Source organism: Triticum urartu, chromosome 2 (assembly GCF_003073215.2).
Source record: "Triticum urartu cultivar G1812 chromosome 2, Tu2.1, whole genome shotgun sequence".
Lineage (NCBI taxonomy): Eukaryota > Viridiplantae > Streptophyta > Magnoliopsida > Poales > Poaceae > Triticum > Triticum urartu.
The window spans coordinates 62739222-62763570 of record NC_053023.1 but is presented as its reverse complement, the minus strand read 5'-3'; the positions used below and the strand labels follow the sequence as shown (position 1 = coordinate 62763570).

The 24349-nt window shown below is 47.3% G+C and overlaps 1 protein-coding gene across 1 annotated transcript; it reads left to right on the top strand.

The window, feature by feature from the left end:
* The first annotated feature begins 10318 nt into the window (after positions 1 to 10318).
* Positions 10319 to 10675, top strand: LOC125535045 (probable alkaline/neutral invertase D). The gene has a single exon (XM_048698104.1). The coding sequence runs from the start codon at positions 10319 to 10321 to the stop codon at positions 10673 to 10675; it is 357 nt and encodes a 118-aa protein (XP_048554061.1).
* The last annotated feature ends 13674 nt before the right edge of the window (positions 10676 to 24349 follow it).

The following is a 24349-nucleotide window of genomic DNA, read 5'->3' as shown; positions in this document are numbered from 1 at the left end:
TGGCGACGCGCGGGGCGGCCGAGTGGTGATGAGGTGACCAACCGATGGCGACGCGCGGGGCGTGTCGGGACCCCGATTCCAAGTCACATCGATCTAGCCGGTAACACCTCATATCACTTTGCGGCCTCACGCACGGTATTCCCACGGGTGTCGCCTTACCATGGCCCGGGACCGTTTGCGCCTTTTGGCTCACGTATATGATAATGTCGTTAGCATCCATATGACAGAGAACCCGGGCCGACATGGCTAGTCGTGAACCGAAAGCGACACTAACCTATGGGGACATGCATACATGAATCACATCGAGCATGTCGGTCAGCAGCGTGTGAATCCGGGCTGTAGCACTGGGCTAACAGGACTCCGGGAACCCGGGCTGTAGCAGGCTAGGCAGGACTCCGGATGTCACCGCGTGACATTTCCCCGAAGGGACAGACACAGGAACGAAGTGAAACACATGCCGGCCAGTCATGTGATCTGAGCAGTAGTGCTGGGCTAGCAGGACTCCGGTGAACCGGGCTGTAGCGGACTACTATGGCTCAAGGAAGCACTAGACTACATTTCCCCATAAGAGAGGCTGCCATGGACAAACAACTAGATTGTCGGATCCCACACATAGCAATACACGTCACACGTACGCATAACATGCAAGTATGTGAGGTACAACATGGCATCACAACATAACGCAAACTCATATAGATAAAGGCTCAGAAGAACCACATAGCATTACATACAACCAGGGTTCACATGACCCATCATTCAGAGCATACAAGCAACAAGCGGAAGCATTACATGTCTGAGTACAGACAACTACAAATGGAAAAGGCTGAAGAGCCTGACTATCTACAACATCCGATCAAGATCGTAGCTGAGGTACAAGCTACTTGTCGAAGTCCACGTAAACTAGTAAGACCGTAGTCTCCGCTGCAAAAACATAAATAAAGCAACATGAGTACAAAGGTACTCAGCAAGACTTACATCAGATCCTATCATACATGCACTTGTATCAAGAAGGTAATGTGGAGTTTAGTTGCAGCAAGCCTGCTTTGACTCAGTGGCTATTCTGTACTACGACTGCTGGTAACACTTTCGAGGTGGCGCACACGAGTCCACTAATCACCACGTCAATACACTACTATGGATTCATTCCCGTCTTCCTACGAGAAGGCCATCCATAGCACTCACACTTGTCTTGAGCATTTTAGAGTATCCACTTCAAGTTATCTATGTACCATGTAAGCATCCAAGAAGTCCATAACCGAGGACACGGCTATTTGAATAGATCATGATAACCCTGCAGGGGTGTACCTCTTCACACACGCTCTCACCACTTATCACTATGTACACGTCATGTATCTCGGCAACCTTCAAGCGGAAGCTTGGCGAGGGTGTCGGCCATGACCTGACTAACCACACAAGACTCTAGTCCAGGTTTATCGCCTATTCGGGTTCCATCCGCAAGGAGGTCCGGCCGGGCTGTCGCTCACGACCCCAAATGATGTGTGCAGGGTTCCCAAGCCCACCTCGCCGAATGGATCTACGCTTGGTACACCGTGCCACTTGTGCCTAGTCTGTCCCAAGCCCACCTGGCCGGGTGCCACTTGGTAGACTACTAACACTACCTACAAACACCAGAAACCATTTGCAACTCCTGGACAGAGGTCAAGTTGGCTAATAAGTCGAGAGGGGCACTTAAGCATTCCAACGTGTGGTAGTAGCTAGCCATTGGACAACATACACGGAACTCAGTGCTTAAGGACGGTTCCAGTGAGACAATCCACCATGTACTCCTACACGGCCTCTCACCGCTACCTTTACCAAATCGTGTTCACACGTTTAACTCTCAACACCAGAACATATCGTACCACTCCAATTCATTCCCAATGAATCAGACCTGACACAACTCTAAGCAATAGCAGGCATGGCATGGCAAGAACACAACATGGCTCAATCAGATCCTACACATGCTAGTGGGTTTCAACTATTTGCTGTGGCAATGACAGGTCATGGAGAGGAATGGGTTCAACTACCGCAGCATAAAGTAGCAGTTGATTCGCTGTTGTCCTAATGCAATAAAAGAGAGCAGGAGCGAGAGAGTGGGATCATGTCGGAATGAACAAGGGGGTTTGCTTGCCTGGTAGATCAACAGGGGGGCACTGCTCCACTGATAGGTACTCTCGAACACTTTCCGGAGCAGGACCTATCGAGAAGGAACGGTGTCGGAAATCAAACACAAGCATATGCAACATTATGATCAATGAACATGGCATGAAGATGTGATGTTGTTTTAGCTAATGCAACCAGCATTCAATTGGTTAAAGTCCATTTGAACTAAAGATTCAAATGCACCTTTTAACATAAGCTCTTAAATATGCCATAAGTGTCTTTTCATATATACAGCATGTATAGATGGTTTGTCATGCATGAAGATGGTACAGATGGATAGATTGAATTTTTCTGATAATTTTTCATATATAAATTATTTCAATCTGAGCTACAGTTAAATTTCTATGAATTTTTGAAGTTTATATCATTTTCTAGAATTTCCTGATTTATTTTAATACCAGAAAAGGATTAATTGCGTCAGCACTGCGTCATGCTTGCGTCAACAAGTCAACAGCGCTGACCAAGTCAAACCTGACGTGTGGGGTCCACACATCAGTGACTCAGTTAGTTAACATGGGGTTTAGTTAGTCTAATTAGGATTAGTGGGCGCCGGGCCCACTGGTCAGTGACTAACTAGGTAACTAACTTAGATTAATTAGTGTTAATCTAATACTAACTAAAGATGTCAGGGGGGTGGCCCACGCGTCAGTGACACAAGGGGGAGGGTCAACCCCGGTCAGCGGGTCAAAGCCACCGGCAGCTTGACGCCGGCGAGCCAGACGCGGCGGAGGGCGTCGGAAACGCATCTCCGGCGACCAAAAGGGCCGCGGAGACCATCTCCAAGGAGCTGGTGCTCGCGCGCATCAACTGGTGCCCTCCGTTTCACTGGAGATGGCCTAAATCGACGGCGGCGACCACTTGGGTGGTGGCCGGAGTTCGGGCGCAAGCGGGATTCGCCTGCGGGGCACGGGGAGGCAGGGGAGAAGGGGGGTTCGACGGCAGAGCTCACAGTGAATCCAACGGCGTCGTCGGCGAGCTCGGGGAAGGCTTGGGGCAGCCGGAGCAACGACGGCGATCTCGTCGGCCGAAGCTTGAAGACGACGGCGATGGCGATGAAGCGGAGCTCGCCCGGGTTGCTTTGCTCGGTGAGGAGGGAGAGGGGGTCGCGGCGGAGCTGGGAAGCGCGTCGGGGAGGCGAGGCCGTGGCTGTGGGCGCGGCAGAAGTGGCCGGTGGCGGCGGTGGCGCTCGGCCGTGAGAGAGAGAGCGAGGGAGAGGAGAGGACTGGGGAGAGTGAGAGGGGTACGGGGCGGCGCGTGGCGATGTCCAGGCGTTCCAGGGCGACGAGGAGGACGCCAGCCAGGCAGCTGCGTGCCGGCGTGCACGGCGTCGGGCACAGCTTCCCCTCTGCCTACTGGCAAGAGGAGGAAGACGGCCATGCCCCTGGTGGGCTGGGCCAGAACAGAGATGGGCCGGCCAGAGGCGCCAGGTAAGAAGCCCAGGTAAGGTTTTTTTTTTCTATTTTTGTTCTATTTTCTATTTATCTGACATTTGTTCTGATTTAGTAATAATACTAAATCAATTTATTTTCTTCTGAAAATTAATGTAGGAACTTAATTGGATTATTCCAAAGCCCCACGGTAAAAATCAGAATTATTGGACAATATTTCACATATAATAAAATATTTCCCCAACACAAATAATTACTGGATTAACTCAAATGGCCAAAAATAAATACTTCTGAGCTCCCAAAAATATTGGTTGGGATTTTACCTCTGGCCAATATTTTTAGAGAAAATCAGGAACATTCTCTTGGGCCAAATTGAAACAATTTTTATCTAGTTCATTTCCAGAAATGATTTCTAAGGGTTTCACAATTCCCCATATCAAATTTAAATGGAATTTAAACATGATGCACAACTGACTAGCTGGTCTAGGTCATACCAGAACTAGGGATGTGACAACTCGCCCCCACTCGGAAGAATCTCGTCCCGAGATTCAGGAGTCGGCGGAAGGAAAGTGGGGTACTCAAGTCGAAGACGATCTTCACGTTCCCAAGTAGCTTCTCTCTCGGAATGATGAGACCACTGAACCTTGAGAAACTTGATGTTATGACGTCGGGCGGCACGCTCTGCTTGATCAAGGATGCATACAGGGTACTCTCGATATGTGAGGTTATCTTGGAGATCAAGCGTTTCGTGGTCCACTCCGCGGATGGGATCCGAGAAGCAACGCCTGAGTTGAGAGACGTGGAAGACATCATGAACTCGAGAAAGATGTGGTGGTAGTTCCAACAGGTAGGCAACCTCTCCTCGTTTAGCGAGAATGAGAAAGGGACCAATGTAACGAGGAGCCAACTTGCCCTTGATACCGAATCGATGGGTACCCTTTAAAGGGGTAACCCGAAGGTAAGCTTTGTCGCCAATTTCATAAGCCACTTCCTTATGACTACGGTCATACTGGCTCTTTTGACGGGATTGGGCTGTTTTCAAATTCTCACGAATGATGCGAACTTGCTCTTCTGCCTCCTGGATCATATCCGGTCCAAAGAATTGTCTTTCACCGGTTTCTGACCAGTTCAAAGGTGTTCGACATCTTCGTCCATACAGAACCTCAAAAGGAGCTTTCTTGAGGCTGGATTGGTAGCTGTTGTTATAAGCAAACTCAGCGAAGGGAAGACACTTCTCCCAATCCATACCGAATGAGATAACACAAGCTCTAAGCATGTCTTCAAGAATCTGGTTGACCCTTTCCACCTGACCACTTGATTGAGGGTGGAAAGCGGTACTGAAAGAAAGATGGGTGCCCATGGCAGTTTGGAAACTCTCCCAGAAATGAGAAGTGAAAAGACTACCACGGTCTGAATTGATCTCTAGTGGAACACCATGAAGTGACACTATTCAAGAAAAATATAAGTCAGCGAGCTGACTAGCAGTGATATTCTCTCGAACAGGTAGGAAGTGAGCCACTTTGGAAATACGATCAATGACTACGAAGATAGCGTTATTTCCTTTCTTGGTCCTGGGAAAACCGGTGATGAAGTCCATACCAACCTTATCCCATTTCCACTCAGGAATAGCTAAAGGTTGAAGGGTGCCAGCAGGCACTACAAGAAATATGTCAACTTATGACCTTCTGTCAGTGACCCTCGAAGAATTGGTCATAAATTTATGACCATTTTAGACCAATTGGTCAAAAGCTGTTCAGGGGGCTTCAAACCCTAAACCATTGCGACCATTTTGGTCAGAAAGGTCGTAATTTCCTTACACGAAATGGTCACAAAGCAAACAGTGCTAGTCCGCTGCCTTATTTCTAGTTGTTAATGACCAATATAGATGGTCATAGCCTTGTAGATTGTGGTGGGTTGTGATGACTAGGCGCCATCTCATCAGTTTTGCCTATGTGTCATGTCCATGTGGCAGTTTTTGCCCTAGGTTGTGAAGCAACCTATATTTCTATCATTCCCAAAATTCCCAAAAAAATCTCATAAATTCTTTGGGTCATATCTTCATCAAATATGTAAAAATCCTTCCTTGCCTAGTTCAAAACTAATTCAACAATATTCATTTTCCTATTATGTTCACAGCAACACTTTATGAAGGAAGTGCTATTTATATATTCTTGATTGCCCTACGAATTTTTGGGCACTCTTTCCTATCCAAATCATTACCGCATGACAAAATTCAGCTCCATTTGCCTAGCAAATCTTCCTCGGCAAATTTCCAAAAATTTTGTGCACCTAGAAGCATTGTGAAGGAAGTACCTTTTTTATATCTCTAAATGACATGAAATTTATACAGTTTCTTCATATGCCCAAATTATCACCCTCCTCCAAATTGCAGCTCAGTCAAATCATCTATGTGAGCCCAGGTTCAATTTATATTTTATGGCCAAATTGGCATGTTGCAAAGCAAGTGTTATATAGACCCCTCCTATTACCCTGAAACTTTTCGGGCACTCTTCCATACCCAAATCATTGCCACATGATAATATTCAGCTCAATTTTCCTAGTAAATCTTTCTTGGGAAATTTCCAAAGTTTTTACCTCGAGAGAAGCTTTGTGAAGTAAGTACTAGCTAGGCTTACCCAAATGATCTGAAAATTGACCAGCGCATGACCATACCTAAGTAACTTACCTACACCAATTTTGAGCTCATTTCATTCATGCAATCTCTCTCACTAGTTTTCCCAAGTTTCTGTCCATAGAAGAGCATTGTGAAGGAAGTACTACTTTGGCATGTCCAAATGGTATCAATTTTCTACAATGCTTTCCTATGCCCAAATAACCATCCTCCACAAAATTTCAGCTCAATCCATTCATTATTTTGAGCCCAGCTTCAACATTCATATTTTTGTACAGCGTGGTACTTTGCAAAGCAAGTACCACCTAGGATCCGCCTTTTGAGCTAAAAATTTGTGAAGACATTCTCCTTAGTAGATGATCATCCTCAGCCAAAACTCGCGCCCATTGTCCATGTGCATTTCCCGTACCGCTAATCAAACACTTGGCTGCTAATTCATGTTTGAGCATCGATCGGTCTTCTCGTGAGAATCTTATGTTGTAATTTTCTTCCTAGCACCAACCTGGGGAGTGCCCAACCCACTAGACATGCCTAAGCCGCCCAGAACACATGGCAACATTACGGTCATGCGGTGACCACGCGACGGGCATGCGAGTTTACGCGCTCTAGAGTTGGGGCCCTCGGCCACCGCCCAAACCTCGACGTATCTCCACCAAACCATGTATTTATGATTAAATAGGTCCTTATGTAACTAGAAATGATTTTTGGAAAAAATAAATAGCAAACTATGAGGCAGCTGCAGTTCAAATTTGACCCGCTTCCAGCTGAATCGGCGGAAATTTGTCTTTTTCACGAGAGGTGGATCAAAACTTTTTACACCCAACCATTTTGTCAATTGTGCATTGAATATGTCCTAGTATTTTAGAAAATTGATTTGGTCCAATTTTGCAACAATTATTTGGTAGTTCCTTCACAAAAAAACCTCCTTTCGGGCACTCGGAAAATGAAAAATGGTTTTTTCGTCCAAAGAAAATGAAAACTTCCTTAGGCAACATTGTTTGCCATTCCAATATGCACCCTTGTGCACAATATGAGATCATTTGAACAAACTATGCCACGAATGTGGCCATAAGATTGATCATTTGGCTTGAAAGCCATGAATCTTCAGAGATGATAGCTCATTTCTGAGAACACTTTTTTAAAATAATTGCCGTATTACAAGTTTGTTATTTTTCCTGGGAACTTGGCCACATATAATGACACAATGCGAAGGTTTCCCAATTTTTCGATTTTTTTGAATTTTTTATGCCCGTTTCAAAATGCGGTCAAAACGACGGGTTTGACCATTCCTAGCTAGTGGTTGAATCTTGGAATTTTTTTGATGTTTCTCTGATTAAATAGATACTTATGTATCTAGAAATGATTTTTTGAAAAAATAAAGAGCAAACTACAAGGCAGGTACAGTTGAAATTTGACCCGCTTCCTGCTGAATCGGCGAGAATTTGTCTTTTTCACCGGAGGTGGATCAAGGTATTTGACACCTAACCATTTGGTCAATTGTGAATCAAATATGGCCTAGTATTTTATAAAATTGATTTGGTCCAATTTTGCAACAATTATTTGGGATGTCCTTCACAAAAAACCCTCCTTTTGGGCACTCAAAAAATGAAAAATGGTTTTTTCGTCCAAAGAAAATGAAAACTTCCTTAGGAAACATTGTTTGCCATTCCAATATGCACCCTTGTGCACAATAGGAGATCATTTGAACAAACTATGCCATGAATGTGGGCATAGGATTGATCATTTGGCTTGAAAGCCATGAATCTTCACGCATGATAGCTCATTTCTGATAACACTTTTTTAAAAGAATTGCCGTATTGGTGTTTCTCTGATTAAATAGATACTTATGTACCTAGAAATGATTTTTGGAAAAAAATAAAGAGCAAACTACAAGGCAGCTACAGTTCAAATTTGACCCACTTCCAGCTGAATCGGCGGAAGTTTGTCTTTTTCACCAGAGGTGGATCAAAACTTTTGACACCCAACCATTTGGTCAATTGTGCATTAAATATGTCCTAGTATTTTATAAAATTGATTTGGGAGGTCCTTCACAAAAAACCCTCCTTTTAGGCACTCGAAAAATGGAAAATGGTTTTTTCGTCCAAAGAAAATGAAACCTTCCTTAGGCAACATTGTTTGCCATTCCAATATGCACCCTTGTGCACAATAGGAGATCATTTTTTGAATTTTTCATGTGAAAAAGTAGAAAAAAAGAATGCTCAGGGATTCTTTTTTGAAACATAAATTGTCTTTTTGATGAGAGGTGAATCAAAAACATTTTACATTTTAAGATTTGGTTAATTGTACATAAAATGTTGTCTTATAGTTTTGGAAAATGGTGTGGTGCCATTTTCAAAGAAATACTTGGTAGATTCTTCACAAAAAAAGAATTTTGTCACTCCGAAAATAGAAAATGATTTTCCCCCCTAAAAACTCATTTCTCATAACACTTTTTAAAGATATTTGTCTTATTCCAATTCCAAGTTTGTTAGTTTTCCTAAAAAACTAGGTCACATTTGCTGACACAATGAGAATGTTTTTATTTTTTTGAATTCTCATATCGTAAAACTGTTTATATGATTCAACATCTTATTTTTAATTGATTAAGACCAATTTAGATGGTCATAACGTGTACTGGGCTCTGATTGGTCCATGAGCATGTCACGCGGATCGTGGCTTCAGCGCCGTCGGATGCTCCTCTCCAGATCCAGATCCGACGGCAGCCCTTTCTCCCTCACCCCCTCTTTGTCTGAAAAAAAGGAAACTCCCTCCCGCACACGAACCCTAGCGTCGTCTCCCTCTCTAGATCCAGATCCACCATCCCTCTCCCTCTCCCCTTGCCGCCTCGCCTCCCCTCTCCCTCTCCCCTCGTCGCCTCGCCTCCCCTCGCCGTCGCACCGCCCATCGCCTCCCCCCCCCCCCCCCCCCCCCCCCCCCCCGCCCGACCTTCTCCCCCCTCCCCTCCCCTCCCGTGTCCCCATCCCATCGAAACCCTAAGCGGCGGCAGGCGCCATGGTGAAGGGACGCACGGGGCAGCGCGTCAGGCTCTACGTCCGGGGCACCATCCTCGGCTTCAAGAGGTGAGCAGCCCCGTTCTTGGCCATGCTCTCGTCGGATCTAGCGATTCATTTCATGGTGAGATTGGGCGGCGCGCTGTTGGCGATGTGGGGGTTGATCTGCAGGTCGAAGTCGAACCAGTACGAGAGCACGTCGCTGGTGCAGGTCGAGGGGGTGAACACCAAGGAGGACGTGGCGTGGTATGGTGTTGCCGCGACGGAAGAAGCCTCCTCCGCTCTGCTCTGCTCGCCGGTACGGACTCCCCCCAACCCCTTCCTCCCGCCCTGGCCGGCCGGCCGAGGTTCTGATCGGATCCCCTCTCGCGCTTCAGGGAGACGGCGCGAGAAGCTCTTCGGTCAAGCTTAGCTGTCAAGGATTGATTTATGGATGATTCCTTTGGGAACCTTGTTTAAGTTACAGTCTTGACACAGTAGCTCTTACTCTACCTGTGTGGCAATCATATTGTGTTTGAATGTAGCATAGTATCTGATTATGGTGTTTTTTTAGGTATTTATCTTCACAAAAGGGATGTGTACAGTATTAGTATTTCCAGGAATCTGATTATGACACCCTGCTATCATGCCCCCCTAAAACACATGAATTTGTTTTACCTTTCCCCCTTTGTGGTTACTGGTTTTGGACTTAAGGACACACATGCGTTAGTCGTTAGTATTCACGTTTTATTTCTTTTTGCAGGATATTTAGTATTCACTTTGTTGTTCTGCTTTATACCTGTGGTTAGTCTACTTACTGTTTCTGGACTTGAGGGCACACTTGTGTTGTGTGGTGGTATTTTACTTTTCTGTTTGGTTTTATACCTGTCCATGGTGTATATATGAATGTCCTGAAATCAAATAACCTTCATAGGATAGGAAATTGGTAGTTTAGCTCATATAGATGATCTTATAGTGAACAGCTTCAGTTGTTTGATGCATGTTGCTGCCGTTTATTGCTGCATCTATGTTCATTCAGTATTAGTAGCTCCTTGGATCTGTGCCCATGCATTGTATGCTCTTCTTTCCATATATGTACTGCATTTCTATATGGCAATGAGCTTACCCTCTGCTGTCCTGTTTCCATGGCGCGCGCAAAATGTGCAGTGCTGCTGTGGCTCCTAGTGGCGGTGAGCGTGAAGCTGGGGCGGCGCCACATCGCCCACAACGCGGTGGAGCTGATGGAGAGGCGTCTGGCCAAGGACGACTTCCCCGAGTACTACGACGGCAAGACGGGGCAGTACATCGGGAAGCAGTCGCGCAAGTTCCAGGCGTGGTTGGTGGCGGGCTACCTGGTGGCCAAGATGCTCCTGGACGACCCCTCCAACCTCCGTGTTGTCTCCCTGGAGGACGACGGCCACACCCGAGCAGCATCTAAAGTTAGCATCTGCTGCACTATCGCTGATGCTGTTTGTTTAAGGCTGTTGCTTTGCTCTGTGTGATTTTACTCTAGCATGTGTGTTGCATTTTGTCCTGCGCCTTGAGAATGACTAGGATTTATGTTATAGAATTCCAAGTGTAGTCGCAATATATAACATGCCTAAAGTATATGGACTTGTGCAGTGTGTCCATCGAGAGTAGATAGACTATTTCTTTCATGATTCATCTATATATTTTGCTCTTATATGCAAGTACCGATCGAGTACGGACGTGGTACTAGTAGCAACACTGTGCCCGCAATCAATGCACGCTTTCCATCATGTTTGGTCGTTGGTTGTTCGATCGGTGACTTGGTTTACTTCTTCTGTATTACTCCTGTTATACTAGATAGGAAGCTATTCACTTATTTATTTTTACAGGAAGCTAACTTGTTCATGCGAATAGATAGGCATTGGCATCATACATGGCTTGACTTCGTTCCTTATCAAATGAACCAAACATGATTCAGTTTCAGAAACTCGACTCAACATATCAGCAGGAACAGTACAGCGTTTCCAAAGTATCCCCCAAGTTTTTGGGTCAATAGTGGAGTAGGAGTAGGAGTAGCCCACGCTAGCGGTGTTCACGTAGCATTTCTTACCTTTTTATCAAATTTTCATCACATATTTGTTATATATATCAGAATGATTAAGAATCTTAATATTTGACTGTTTTCAGTCATCTTGCAGTTTCTGGGACGAGCGGGAGCACGAAGTGCTTTGGCTGTTCAGCAACTCCGAGTGACCACGGTACAGGGCAGGTGCCATGGCGGCAGGTACTTGTGTGGTGAGAAGCAACCTCCGGCTGATCATCAGGAAAGGCAGCAAGCATGAGTATTAGTATTTCTGTGATGCTGATGCTCATTGTTGTTGTTGCCCTTTTTAGCTGAAACCCACAAATACAGTTAGAATTTGCCTTCAGATATCTATGTGTGAGTGTCAATACAACTTCTTCAAGGGAATTATCTGGGCCTAACCTATGTGGATGTAGATGCATATTACTACTACTCAATAACCTTCATCTAGTCACCGTTACTGTATGATTAATTCAGAACTAGGATTTTGTTTAAGTAGCTATTGAATCTGCTTGCTTGGTTATGGCAGACATACATGTCTTACAAATTCGTTATTCTTGTTTGAAGCTGAGCTAGGCTACTGCAGTTCCAGAAAAAAACAGGGGAGCCGCTCTTTTTGTTCTTCACTAATAAATTCTTGTTTGAATGCATATCCTGGGGGTGGTGAAGCTGGGAGCCTTTCCTCCCCATAAAAATACTTTGCTCTTCATCATGAGCAATGCCCTTATATAATTAGCTGCTAGGAGTGTTTATATACTTGATCACCACACCTCTACTATTCTAGTTACTTTTGCTTTCTTCTCTGTAGTTGTCCAGGGCATAAAAGTTTTATGTGTGGCTTGTTATTTTGTTACCAGCCTACTTTCTTGTGCTCCTGGTCAAGTCTTGTGGAGAAGCAGGGCGAATCGGGCATCATCTCACTTGTGCCTCTGTGGTAAGAATAGAACACCACTCTCGCTTGATGTGCATGTATTAGTACAACAAAGCATTATTACATGGTGATTGTTAGCGACACAACAATTATCTTGCAACATAGCTTGCCAAATTGCTTGCTTGCTTACTATATAACCTGTACTGCTAAACATGTTATCCTACTCCATGATGTTGTATCATTTGCAAATACTCCTAGACATCAGCTCCCATTAGCTATAATCTGTACCTCTAAAAGAGGAGTATAAACTGGACTAATCTGTACTCTATTATGCTTGAGACTTGATCCAAGCCGTATTAATTGTTGCCAGTGATGTTATTATCTACTCTAGTGGCTGATGAATCTGTACCTGCCATACCATGTGGAATGACTAATGAATCTGTACCCGAATACCATGTGTAATGATTGTTATTTTTGCATCATTTAAACATTTTTTTCTGCTATATAGTTTCTCACTCATGATTGATCTACTGCTGGTGAATGAGGTTTCCAAATGTTGGAAGGAGGAGGACAATAGGAACTTCTGTTATGTCTTAGCATCTAAATTTTTGTTTTAATTTTCTTTGTTGTAGAATAGTTTTGTTTGGCAGTTACTGTTTCTGGGATGTAAAGATATCTTAGATATGTATTGCTGGAATGAATGGTTGTAATATAATAACATTGCATGTTGCCCAAGATAGCTTGTGGTGTGATGTGTGGTAATGTCAATGGCATAATAACTTTTTTTGGATTGGATCAATTTTTTCGGAACTGGGCTAGGCCGGAACTGGGCTAGGCCCAAGTTATATTGGACAATTATTTTTGAGGGAAAAACATGAGGCCCAGCAAAGAAATGGCCCAGAAAAATACATGATCAAAAAGAAAATATGATGTTAAAAGGGCCACACAAAGAAATCAATAAGGCTGAATTGTTGGGCCAGACCCATGTAGCTAATAAAATCTAGGAAAAAATACATTAAAAATGGCCGAATTGTTGGGCTAGGCCCATGTAGAAACGAATTGGACCGGGCTGAATCTTGTGCCATGTCAGATTGCCACCCTGGATGCCTACGTGGCCTGGGGAGGTTGCTAGTGAACAAAACGCCATAGTAGACGTATTTTGGTCATAAACGTCTTCGACCATTAAAGGTCGCTATAGTCGTTTACGACGCCCAGCTTTTGACCTTCATGTTTTTGGTCACAAAAAGGTCTAAATGGAAATTTGTGACCATTCAGTGACCAATAGTGGTGGTCATAAGTCACATATTTCTTGTAGTGACTTTGATGTTCTGCCTTAACGCGACAACAAACGTCACAGTTAGCAATAAACTGAGCAATTTCTCTCTTCATCCTAGTCCACCAGAACCTCTAGCGTAGGTCCTGATACATCTTAGTACTACCGGGATGAATCGTGAGAGGAGATTCATGCGCCTCCTTAAGGATTAATTGTCGAAGATGTTGATTCTTGGGAACCACCAAGCGACTCTCAAAGAAAACAACACCACGATCATCTATAGAGAAACTTCCACCAACTCCCTTCTTAATGTTTCTCTTGATGCGGATAACACCCCTATCAAACTTCTGATCAGTAATGATCTGATCCTCAAGGGTAGGTTTCGCCACCAAGGTAGAAAGGAATCCGTGAGGAGCAATGTGAAGGTTAAGCTTACATAATTCCTCATGGAGAAGTGGCTGGCCCTGTTGCAACATGAGATTGTTGCAATAGGACTTACGACTTAGCGCATCAGCCATGACATTCCCCTTGCCTGGGGTGTAGGTAATTCCTAAGTCGTAATCTGAGATCAACTCCAACCAACGTCTTTGCCTAAGGTTCAAATCTGGTTGGGTGAAGATGTACTTGAGACTCTAGTGGTCGGTGTATATCTCGCAATGTTTACCGAGAAGGTAATGTCGCCAGGTCCTAAGTGCATAGACTACGGCTGCAAGCTCTAGATCATGTGTAGGATAATTCTCCTCATGTGGATGCAACTGTCGAGATGCATAGGCAATCACATGGCGATCTTGCATAAGGATGCAACCTAGTCCCTATCGTGAGGCATCGCAGTAGATAGCAAAGTCTTTAGTGAAATCCGGTGGCACAAGTACGGGAGCAGAAGTCAGGCGTCTTTTCAGTTCCTGAAAACTGTACTCACACTGTGGGGACCACTCAAACCTTTTATCTTTCTTGAGAAGCTCCGTGAGAGGTTTGGCCACTTTGGAGAAGTTCTCAACAAAGCAGAGACAATAACTGGCTAGGCCAAGGAAACTCCTAACTTGCTTAACCGTTTCAGGTGGAGTCCAATCAAGAACAGCTTGAACTCTTTCGGGATTGACAGCAATGACCTTACCAGAGATTACGTGGCCGAGATAGGTCACTTCTGGCAACCAAAATTCGCACTTGGAGAACTTTGCATAAAGGCGATGCTCTCTGAGTTTTTCTAACACAAGTCTAAGATGTTCGGCATGCTCTTCCTCGTTCTTCAAGTAAATAAGGATATCATCGAGGTAAACCACGATGAACTTATCTAGGTACTCCATGAAGATCGAGTTCATCAAATGGGAGAATGTAGCTGGAGCATTGGTTAGATCGAAGGACATGACGGTGTACTCGTACTGGCCATAACGAGTGACGAAAGCCGTCTTAGGAATGTCCCCATTTCTGATCTTGATTTGGTGGTAGCCTAACCTCAAATCCATCTTGGAGAAGACTGAGGATCCAGCGAGCTGATCATACAGATCGTTGATCCTGGGGAGCGGATACTTGTTCTTTATCGTGACCAAATTAACGGGACGATAATCTACAACCATTCGGTTCGTACCATCCTTCTTCTTGACGAAGAGAACGGGGAAAGCCCAGGGAGAAGAACTAGGACGGATGAAACCCTTTTGCAAGGACTCATCAAGTTGTTTCTTAAGCTCGGCTAGCTCTAAGGGTGCCATCTTGTAAGGTCTCCTAGAAATTGGGGTGGTTCCGGGGATAAGATCTATGACAAACTCTACATCTCTGTCAGGTGGAATGCCTGGCAGTTCCTCTGGAAAGACATCCGGAAAGTCGCAGACTACCGGGATATCTTCAAGGTCAGGAAGAGGGCCGGCATTTAGAGAATATAGTTGATGCCTTGCAATTTTGGTGGAGACAGTGACTATCTTGCCAGAGGGGTGTGTGAGCTGAACAGACCTGGTGTAACAGTCAATCTTGGCATAATGAGCTTTCATCCAGTCCATACCCAAGATGATGTTAATATCTGAAGACTTGAGGGATATCAAGGAAGCTAGAAATACAAGTCTGTCAACATGTATTTCATTGCCATAACTTATCCTAGAAGTTTACCACTTGGATCCAGGGGTTTGAATGAGTAGTGGGGAGGGCATATCACAAAATGACATGTCGTGCAAACGGGCATAACTTTCGGAAATGAAGGAGTGAGATGCCCCGGTATCGAATAGAACCGAAGCTGGGTGACAGTTGACAAGGAGTGTACCAAGAATGACATCTGGATCATCATGAGCGTCTTTAGCTGAGACGTGATGCACACATCCAAGTTCAGTGGGAGCTAACTTGGCACTTATCATCTGGTGTGAAGGCTTACTACCACGGCCAATAGACTTCTCGGGCTGGGGTGGAGCAACACGGGTCTGAGTGCAAATACGGGCAATGTGGCCTGGCTCTCCGCACTTGTAACATATCTTGGAGGTAGGACAAGGACCCGCATTAACAAGTGGTCTACCAATAGGCATGGGTGTAGCATATGGTTGAACTGGGTGAGGTGCCACACAAGAAGGCCTTGGTGTATAACCGGGTGGAAGAGCGGAGTTCGGAACCCAAATCCGGCGCTTCTGAGAACTAGAACCGGAGGAAGAACCCAAATCACGGATGTGCTTACCAGACTCCTCGTAAGTGAGTTGAGCTGTCTCCGCATTAATGGCCTTGTTCACAAGAGCGTGGAATGTATTGCAATGATGCAAGTGGAGATCACGACGCAACTTGGGGTTGAGACCCTTCCGGAACCTAGCCTGCTTCTTGGCATCTGTGGACACTTCTTCTGTAGCATAGCGGGCGAGGTTCTCAAACTCTCTACTATAAGCATCAACAGCCATCTTACCCTGGGTGAAACTACAGAACTCTTCTCTCTTGCGATCGATGAGGGCTTCAGGAATGTGATGCTCGCGAAAAGCCTCAGTGAAATCTCTCCAGGTAGGAATTTGACCAGCTGGAAGCATAGCCTCATAGTTCTGCCACCAGAGACTAGCAGGACCTTCCAGGTGATATGCAGCATAGGTGACCTTGTCACTTTCAGCTACGTTCGCAGAATGCAGCTTGTGTGTGATACTACGGAGCCAGTCATCTGCATCGAGTGGTTCAATGGAATGATGGAAGGTAGGTGGTTTCAGACCAATGAAATCATAGATGGACGCTGACTCTTTGTGCTGACGGGAGGTGTTCTCCTCAATACGTGCTAACAAGCGGTTAGACTCCCGCTTGTTCTTCTTAACCTCTAACATGAACTCTGCCAACGAAGACTGGTCGGGAGGATCCTCATCCCTACCATCTCCGTGGTTCCGGATACGAGCAACAGAACTTCGGTTAACCGGCAACATCCTGAAGAACCAACCAAGGGAACAAGGATGGATTCAGCATCATCATAAGGATGTAGATTATAGTACGAGAAGAATACTATCTCTTGAACTTCTAGGACAAATCCGGCAGCATAACGGCAGTAAGATGCTCAAAATGAAACATCCTGCAAATGAAGGGGTAGCACCATACTCAACGTCGTCACTCAAGGTTCTGAGATATTACTAAACAGGCTACACCGGAGATACTCGAACTGGGATATGACTCAGATCAACCAAACCTTAGAGACTACGGAGTAGTAACACGTGATCCTGATAGACGGAAGAGAAAGCCTAGTTCCTTAACCCTGTAGGAAAGATAGGATGACTCAGATCAGAAGGCATGAGGCATAAGGAGTAAAAAGAGCCTTACGTTCCCTTCCACAATCAATTCCCCTATATAGCTAAAGAATTTCTAGACTCAACTTCGACCAGGTTGGCTTGGAAATCCTACAGGCAGTCAGGCTCTGATACCAAAGCTGTCGGGACCCCGATTCCATGTCACATCGATCTAGCCGGTAACACCTCATATCACTTTACAGCCTCACGCACGGTATTCCCACGGGTGTCGCCTTACCATGGCCCGGGACCGTTTGCGCCTTTTGGCTCACGTATATGATAATGTCGCTAGCATCCATATGACAGAGAACCCGGGCCGACATGGCTAGTCGTGAACCCAAAGCGGCACTAACCTATGGGGACAGGCATACATGAATCACATTGAGCATGTCGGTCAGCAGCGTGTGAATCCGGGCTTTAGAACAGGGCTAACAGGACTCCGGGAACCCGGGCTGTAGCAGGCTAGGCAGGACTCCGGATGTCACCGCGTGACATTTCCCCGAAGGGACAGACACAGGAACGAAGTGAAACACATGCCGGCCAGTCAAGTGATCTGAGCAGTAGTGCTGGGCTAGCAGGACTCCGGTGAACCGGGCTGTAGCGGACTACTATGGCTCAAGGAAGCACTAGACTACATTTCCCCATAAGAGAGGCTGCCAAGGACAAACAACTAGATTGTCGGATCCCACACATAGCAATACACGTCACACGTACGCATAACATGCAAGTATGTGAGGTACAACATGGCATCACAACATAACGCAAACTCATATAGATAAAGGCTCAGAAGAACCACATAGCATTAAATACAACCAGGGTTCACATGACCCATCATTCAGAGCATACAAGCAACAAGCGGAAGCATTACATGTCTGAGTACAGACAACTACAAATGGAAAAGGCTGAAGAGCCTGACTATCTACAACTTCCGATCAAGATCGTAGCTGAGGTACAAGCTACTTGTCGAAGTCCACGTAAACTAGTAAGACCGCAGTCTCCGCTGCAAAAACATAAATAAAGCAACATGAGTACAAAGGTACTCAGCAAGACTTACATCAGATCATATCATACATGCACTTGTATCAAGAAGGTAATGTGGAGTTTAGTTGCAGCAAGCCAGCTTTGACTCAGTGGCTATTCTGTACTACGACTGCTGGTAACTCTTTTGAGGTGGCGCACACGAGTCCACTAATCACCACGTCAATACACTACTATGGATTCATTCCCGTCTTCCTACGAGAAGGCCATCCATAGCACTCACACTTGTCTTGAGCATTTTAGAGTATCCACTTCAAGTTATCTATGTACCACGTAAGCATCCAAGAAGTCCATAACCGAGGACATGGCTATTCGAATAGATCATGATAACCCTGCAGGGGTGTACCTCTTCACACACGCTCTCACCACTTATCACCATGTACACATCATGTATCTCGGCAACCTTCAAGCGGAAGCTTGGCGAGGGTGTCGGCCACGACCTGACTAACCACACAAGACTCTAGTCCAGGTTTATCGCCTATTCGGGTTCCATCCGCAAGGAGGTTCGGCCGGGGTGTCGCTCACGGCACCAAATGATGTGTGCAGGGTTCCCAAGCCCACCTCGCCGGATGGATCTATGCTTGGTACACCGTGCCACTTGTGCCTAGTCTGTCCCAAGCCCACCTGGCCGGGTGCCACTTGGTAGACTACTAACACTACCTACAAACACCAGAAACTATTTGCAACTCCTGGACAGAGGTCAAGTTGGCTAATAAGTCGAGAGGGGCACTTAAGCATTCCAATGTGTGGTAGTAGCTAGTCATTGGACAACATACATGGAACTCAGTGCTTAAGGACGGTTCCAGTGAGACAATCCACCATGTACTCCTACACGGCCTCTCACCGCTACCTTTACCAAATCGTGTTCACACGCTTAACTCTCAACACCAGAACATATCGTACCACTCCAATTCATTCCCAATGAATCAGACCTGACACAACTCTAAGCAATAGCAGGCATGGCATGGCAAGAACACAACGTGGCTCAATCAGATCCTACACATGCTAGTGGGTTTCAACTATTTACTGTGGCAATGACAGGTCATGCAGAGGAATGGGTTCAACTACCACAGCATAAAGTAGCAGCTGATTCACTATTGTCCTAATGCAATAAAAGAGAGCAGGAGCGAGAGAGTGGGATCATGTCGGAATGAACAAGGGGGTTTGCTTGCCTGGTAGATCAACAGGGGGCACTGCTCCACTGATAGGTACTCTCGAACACTTTCCGGAGCAGGACCTATCGAGAAGGAACGGTGTCGGAAATCAAACACAAGCATATGCAACATTATGATCAATGAACATGGCATGAAGATGTGATGTTGTTTGAGCTAATGCAACCAGCATTCAATTGGTTAAAGTCCATTTGAACTAAAGATTCAAATGCACCTTTTAACATAAGCTCTTAAATATGCCATAAGTGTGTTTTCATATATACAGCATGTATAGATGGTTTGTCATGCATGAAGATGGTACAGATGGATAGATTGAATTTTTCTGATAATTTTTCATATATAAATTATTTCAATCTGAGCTACGGTTGAATTTCTATGAATTTTTGAAGTTTATATCATTTTCTGGAATTTCCTGATTTATTTTAATACCAGAAAAGGATTAATTGCGTCAGCACTGCATCATGCTTGCGTCAGCAAGTCAACAACACTGACCAAGTCAAACCTGACGTGTGGGGTCCACACATCAGTGACTCAGTTAGTTAACATGGGGTTTAGTTTGTCTAATTAGGATTAGTGGGCGCCGGGCCCACTGGTCAGTGACTAACTAGGTAACTAACTTAGATTAATTAGTGTTAATCTAATACTAACTAAAGATGTCAGGGGGGTGGCCCACGCGTCAGTGACACAAGGGGGAGGGTCAACCCCGGTCAGCGGGTCAAAGCCACCGGCGGCTTGACGCCGGCGAGCCAGACGCGGCGGAGGGCGTCGGAAACGCGTCTCCGGCGACCAAAAGGGCCGCGGAGACCATCTTCGAGGAGTTGGTGCTCGCGCGCATCCACTGGTGCCCTCCGTTTCACCGGAGACGGCCTAAATCGACGGCGGCGACCACTTGGGCGGCGGCCGGAGTTCGGGCGCGAGCGGGATCGGCCTGCGGGGCACGGGGAGGCAGGGGAGAAGGGGGGGTTCGACGGCGGGGCTCACAGTGAATCCAACGGCGTCCTCGGCGAGCTCGGGGAAGGCTTGGGGCAGCCGGAGCAACGACGGCGATCTCGTCGGCCGAAGCTTGAAGACGACGTCGATGGCGATGAAGCGGAGCTCGCCCGGGTTGCTTTGCTCGGTGAGGAGGGAGAGGGGGTCGCGGCGGAGCTGGGAAGCGCGTCGGGGAGGCGAGGCCGTGGCTATGGGCGTGGCAGAAGTGGCCGGTGGCGGCGGTGGCGCTCGGCCGTGAGAGAGAGAGCGAGGGAGAGGAGAGGAGAGGACTGGGGAGAGTTAGAGGGGTACGGGGCGGCGCGTGGCGATGTCCGGGCGTTCCAGGGCGACGAGGAGGACGCCAGGCAGGCAGCTGCGTGCCGGCGCGCACGGCGTCGGGCACAGCTTCCCCTCTGCCTACTGGCAAGAGGAGGAAGACGGCCATGCCCCTGGTGGGTTGGGCCAGAACAGAGATGGGCCGGCCAGAGGCGCCAGGTAAGAAGCCCAGGTAAGGTTTTTTTTTCTATTTTTGTTCTGTTTTCTATTTATCTGACATTTGTTCTGATTTAGTAATAATACTAAATCAATTTATTTTCTTCTGAAAATTAATGTAGGAACTTAATTGGATTATTCCAAAGCCCCACAGTAAAAATCAGAATTATTGGACAATATTTCACATATAATAAAATATTTCCCCAACACAAATAATTACTGGATTAACTCAAATGGCCAAAAATAAATACTTCTGAGCTCCCAAAAATATTGGTTTGGATTTTACCTCTGGCCAATATTTTTAGAGAAAATCAGGAACATTCTCTTGGGCCAAATTGAAACAATTTTTATCTGGGTCATTTCCAGAAATGATTTCTGAGGGTTTCACAATTCCCCATTTCAAATTTAAATGGAATTTAAACATGATGCACAACTGACTAGCTGGTCTAGGTCATACCAGAACTAGGGATGTGACAGGGCGGCCGAGTGGTTATGAGGTGACCAACCGAGTGGCGACGCGCGGGGCGGCCGAGTGGTTATGAGGTGACCAACCGAGTGGCGACGCGCGGGGCGGCCGAGTGGTTATGAGGTGACCAATCGATGGCGACGCGCGTGGCGGCCGAGTGGTTATGAGGTGACCAACCGAGTGGCCACGCGCGGCGCGGCCGAGTGGTTATGAGGTGACCAACCGACGGCGACGCGCGGGGCGGCCGAGTGGTTATGAGGTGACCAACCGATGGCGATGCGCGGGGCGGCCGAGTGGTTATGAGGTGACCAACCGATGGCGATGCGCAGGGCGGCCGAGTGGTTGTGAGGTGACCAACCGATGGCGACGCACGGGGCGGCCGAGTGGTTATGAGGTGACCAACCGAGTGGCAACGCGCGGCGCGGCCGAGTGGTTATGAGATGACCAACCGATGGCGACGCGCGGGGCGGCCGAGTGGTTATGAGGTGACCAACCGATGGCGACGCGCGGGGCGGCCGAGTGGTTATGAGGTGACCAACCGATGACGACGCGCGGGGCGGCCGAGTGGTTATGAGGTGACCAACCGATGGCGACGCGCGGGGCGGACGAGTGGTTATGAGGTGACCAACCGATGGCGACGCGCACGGCGGCCGAGTGGTTATGAGGTGACCAACCGATGGCGACGCGCGGGGCGTCCGGGTGGTTATGAGGTGACCAACCGATGGCGACGCGCGGGGCGGCCGAGTGGTTATGAGGTGATCAACCGAGTGGTGACGCGCGGGGCGGCCGAGTGGTTATGAGGTGACCAACAGATGGCGACGCGCGGGGCGGCCGAGTGGTTATGAGGTGACCAACCGATGGCGACGCGCGGGGCGGCCGAGTGGTTATGAGGTGACCAACCGAGTGGCGACGCGCGGGGCGGCCGAGTGGTTATGAGGTGACCAACCGATGGCGACGCGCGGAGCGGCCGAGTGGTGTACACGCGTCCCGCGGAATGGCGACGCGCAGAGCGTCCGGGTGATGTAGACACGTGCCGCGGAGTGACGATGCGTGGAGCGTTGGAGTGAAGTAAACGCGTGCCACAGAGTGTCGATGAGCGGGACGTCTGAGTGACGTAGACGCGTCCCGCAAAGTGATGACGCGCGGGGCGTCCGAGTGATTACTGGACCAAAACGTCTTTGTCCGACTGTCGTAGTGGTTTGTTAACCATCCGAGTAAATTCGTCCGAGCATGCAAGCGAATCGTTCGAGTGGACGGTCGTTCAAGTATGCTTTAGTCCCATCCGAGTGAACCTGGGTTCAAAAAGAAAAAGGACTGTTAAGCAATTGTACAGTAATTTAAGAATTAAATTATAAAATGATCCGAAAGGTTAAGGCCCTTAATCCTCTGTCGAGTGGCTGGGGACTTGTTCCGCCAGGTTCGTCGTAGACGTTGCAGATGAGGCTGGAGTCTACGACAAGCCGGACGACGTTGGTGGCCGTGCGCGGAGGTTCGGCGACGGCCTTGCAGACGAAGCCGGAAACGAGGATGAGGCGGATGGCGCTGGTGACTGCATGTTGAAGCCAACCAACCGAGTAGCCTGCACGTTAATTGTCCAGAGTGTAAAAAATCATCTCCGGGCTAGCTGGTCGAGTGAACCTGTTCATTAGTCTGTCGAGTGAAAAGGTGGATCGATCAAGTGAACCATAGTTGGGCTGCAATCCGGTCACCACACCATCAGTCGAGTGGAATAAATGACAAGTTAGTCAATCGACGTTGCTCGTCTCAATAAGCCTGCAAGTTAGTATATCCACGAATATTGTTTTGTTGGAGTAAGTGTCCCTGCATGGATTGCTATTGTGCAAGGATTAAAGACCAGGATGGTTATGCATGCATGCATAATTAACCGGCATGGGAACGGCGGAAGTTTTGACTGCAGTAAATAGGTAATTGGTGCTGAAAAATGCTCACCTAAATGGCCGCTTAATGAGGTGATTAACTTAACGAAATGGTAACTGGCCCATAAATTGCACTTGGGTCAAGTACGTTTGCGCATGCATGCACTAGCACTACCATACGGGAGTGCACGGAAGCGTGCCTGGGTCAACCCGGGTGAAGCATGCAAAGATACGTGCATGCGCGGCATAACTTTCTGGTACGGACGCATCTGGCGGTAATTACGCATAACGGGGCATGCAAAGAGACTGTATATCGAAAGAGAGAGCGCGCCCTGTGCGGAAGAAAAGAGGAGGTGGAGCACCATGCGATGACCATTAATTGGCCGCCGTAATTAGGCACTCACTCCATGGAGTAACTTGCGTTGGAGGAAATCCATACCTAACTGGCCGCTTAATGAGGCAATCACCTCAACGAAACGGCCAACCCACCGCACAGAGAATTATGAGGCTCACGTTATGTAATAACGGATTGTGGGGTACGTACTCTCCGATGTAGACGACGCAGACAAAGTAGGAGACGCAGGTGGCAGGGCAGCACGTGCCACCGGCGATGTAGGCAAGGGCCAGTGTGGCGCAGGGCCACCGAGCGCACCGCAAGGCGGGCGAGCATGGCGATGGGCCGACAAGTGCGGCGCAGGGCCGGCGAGCACGATGTAGCACTTCACCGCTCCAATGGTTGGATGGGTCCGATCTCCTCGCCCACTCGTCCGCATGTGCGCCGGCCATGCGCGAGAGAGCGGCGACGGCGTTTGCAGACGAGATCGAAGATGACGAGCCAACAGCGCAGAAGCGCAGCGTGATTGAAGAAATAACCATCCACATCATGGCTCGATAGACGCCATGCCCCACGGTCGGCGCCAACTGTCGTGGGAACGATTCCGACAATAATAAGGTATAGGGTAACGGAGCATGATCTATCGAGATGCATATGGGTAACACGGTGGTTTTAGCGAGTTCGGGCCTCTCACGGTGGAGATAACAGCCCTACGTCTCGTGCTCCGGAGAGGCTTTGTATTATCTGAGTATGTATCTGGAGATTACAATGTGTGAGAGAAGGAAACGGATCCCATGCCCGAGCTATGTCCTGAGACTAATGGTGAAAAGAGAGAGAGGTGGAAGAAAAGAGCCCCTTAGTCTAGTGGTGGGGGTGGCTTATATAGAGTGCGCCACCCCCTCACCCCTTATG

Excerpts from the sequence above, each read along its gene's own strand:
- LOC125535045 (XM_048698104.1), top strand. The coding sequence starts at position 10,319 with ATGGCGCGCGCAAAATGTGCAGTGCTGCTGTGGCTCCTAGTGGCGGTG.